At 40.0% G+C, this 2,500-nt stretch overlaps 2 protein-coding genes across 2 annotated transcripts in view; both read left to right on the forward strand.

Annotated features, from left to right (window-relative positions):
* LOC122251052 (putative E3 ubiquitin-protein ligase HECTD2) overlaps nucleotides 1–2,500 on the forward strand; it is a 76,889-nt gene that overhangs the window by 16,651 nt on the left and 57,738 nt on the right. The window lies entirely within an intron of this gene.
* LOC147466741 (uncharacterized) overlaps nucleotides 1–2,500 on the forward strand; it is a 19,882-nt gene that overhangs the window by 251 nt on the left and 17,131 nt on the right. Inside the window, exon 2 of the mRNA XM_086534551.1 lies at nucleotides 2,054–2,217. Coding sequence (XP_086390677.1) covers nucleotides 2,054–2,217 — 164 coding nt within the window. The remainder of the gene's footprint in view (nucleotides 1–2,053; nucleotides 2,218–2,500) is intronic.

Raw genomic sequence — 2,500 nt, forward strand, 5'->3', positions numbered from 1 at the left:
ATATTTTCAGTGATGGGTCGAATTGATCCATATGATTGTAGTGTTTGTGTCCTTAAGTGATTTAAAACAAGGCTTCCAAAAGTGGGTTCCGGAAACCTTTTCATAATGGGGACTAATGGCTTTTTTAGTTAAGGAAAAAAATGGGCTGCATATATGTCATGTATTTTGTGGTTGACACCCTTTGGTTTAATTAAACCTTAAGCCAAACAACCCCAATATATTATATGGTTAGTGTTAAAATTTGATTTTTTTTTTTATATCATGTCAAGAAATTTACTTGTCTGGACTCCGTGGAAAGAAAAAAATAAGAAAAAAAACTTTGACCTATTCAGAGGGGACGAAAAAATAGGCATACACACGTAATGCAGAAATATATATGTGTATTGTGTCTTGTTTTTTGCGTGTGTTCATAATTAAGAACGTTGTATCATCACTAAATAACTATTCGAATCTAAGCAGTAATAGGATGTAACTGTGACCTGACATCAGAAATTGACATAGATAAAAACAAAATAAGCATGTTATCATTATTTCACACTTATAACTTATTGTATGTACTATAAATGCAATTGGTAATGAACAATTACTTTAATATTCTTCAGATTATGCGATTTTTTCTTGGCTGTTCATAAAAGTACCAATGCCATGGGGTCCTACTAAACGGATCAATCATTCCGTGGTGTCATAATTCAAGGCTTTTATAAAGGTGCCAACATAACGGACCAATGATTCCCTGGTGTCCTAATTCAGAGAGCAACCCCCTCGAATGTAAGGGTTAACCCAGAGTAGGGTCGGAAATATGCACTTCACGTAATAAATAAATAGCCTTTGACCTCAACACAGTGGGTATCCAAAACCTAATTGGAAAACGCAGTGGGTCGCGCCTTAGAATTGTCAATTTATGGAAATAAGTTCACAATAAGTTCGAAAAATGACTTTGAATATGTTATCGCATAACGAAACAACAACAACATTAACCAAAAATAAGAAAAAGAAAAGGGTTTCCCCCACCCTGATAACATCCCAGGACGAATAAATACGTTATTGATTTGCCTGTCCAGAGGAGGTGTGGTGGTGTGGGAGGGGTTTCCTGGAGATCAGCTAAGGGTTTCTAGTTCTCTAGAATTAAAAAGATAGTGTACATAAGTGTGATGGTGTCTCTCGTGGCTCATAGATATGCTGGGTCATCGTCATTGAGGTGTATTAAAGGTGTGTGTTGGTTTGTTTATGGATAGAAATGGGATTAGGTTTGTTTTGTATATATGGTTATTTGGTTGTGTTGATGTGGAGAAACCCACTTGCATGCACTCACTACACACACACACCACACGCACACATATGTACACACATACTCATGCCCACTCCCTGCATAAAATCACATACATACATACACACGCCCACCCCCTACACAAACACACACACACACGCGCGCGCCCACCTCCTACACAAACACACACACATACACACACACACACACACGCCCACCCCCTACATAAAATCAGACACATACATACACACGCCCACCTCCCATACCAACACACACACACACACACACACACACACACACACACACACACACACACACACACACACACACACACACACACACACACACACACACACACACACACACACACACACACGCCCACCCCCTACATAAAAAACAGACACATACACACGCCCACCTCCCATACCAACACACACACACACACACGCCCACCCCCTACATAAAAAACAGACACATACACACGCCCACCTCCCATACCAACACACACACACACACACACACACACACACACACACACACACACACACACACACACACACACACACACACACACACACACACACACACACACGCCCACCCCCTACATAAAAAAACAGACACATACATACACACGCCCACTTCCTATACACACACACACACACACAAATACCCCCCTCCTCACAATCTCCCACCCCCTACAGAAACAAAAGACACCGCCCCCCTCTACAAAAACAAAAGACCCCGAACTCCACCACTACTCAACCTAACCTAACCCTCCCCCACCAGTATGGCTACAAACGACCATCTACCTCGTGTGTGGAGTCCTAACGACGGCATACCTCCTGTATGCCTGGTTCAAGGGGCATTTCGATAAGGCCAAAGACAGAGATGTGCCCCCGACGTGTCTGCAGGACCCTGCTCTTGGCTGGCATCGCTTCGTGAAACTCAAGGTGAGGGAGCTGGCTTATTTATAAATATATATATATATATATATATATATATATATATATATATATATATATATATATATAATTTTTTTTTTTTTTGGGGGGGGAGTAGTGGTTTTGTTGTTGTTGGTATCATTATCAATGTCATTGTTATTATTATTAGCATTATTGTTTCATCATTATTCTTATGCTGATAACAAAAAATATTATAATAAGCCTGTTATTATTATTATCATCAACATCATTATCATCATCATCATCATCATCATCACCGTAATCATTATCA

This window comes from Penaeus japonicus, unplaced genomic scaffold (assembly GCF_977035675.1).
Source record: "Penaeus japonicus unplaced genomic scaffold, GWHDUDI00000001_assembly GWHDUDI00000041, whole genome shotgun sequence".
Taxonomy (NCBI): domain Eukaryota; kingdom Metazoa; phylum Arthropoda; class Malacostraca; order Decapoda; family Penaeidae; genus Penaeus; species Penaeus japonicus.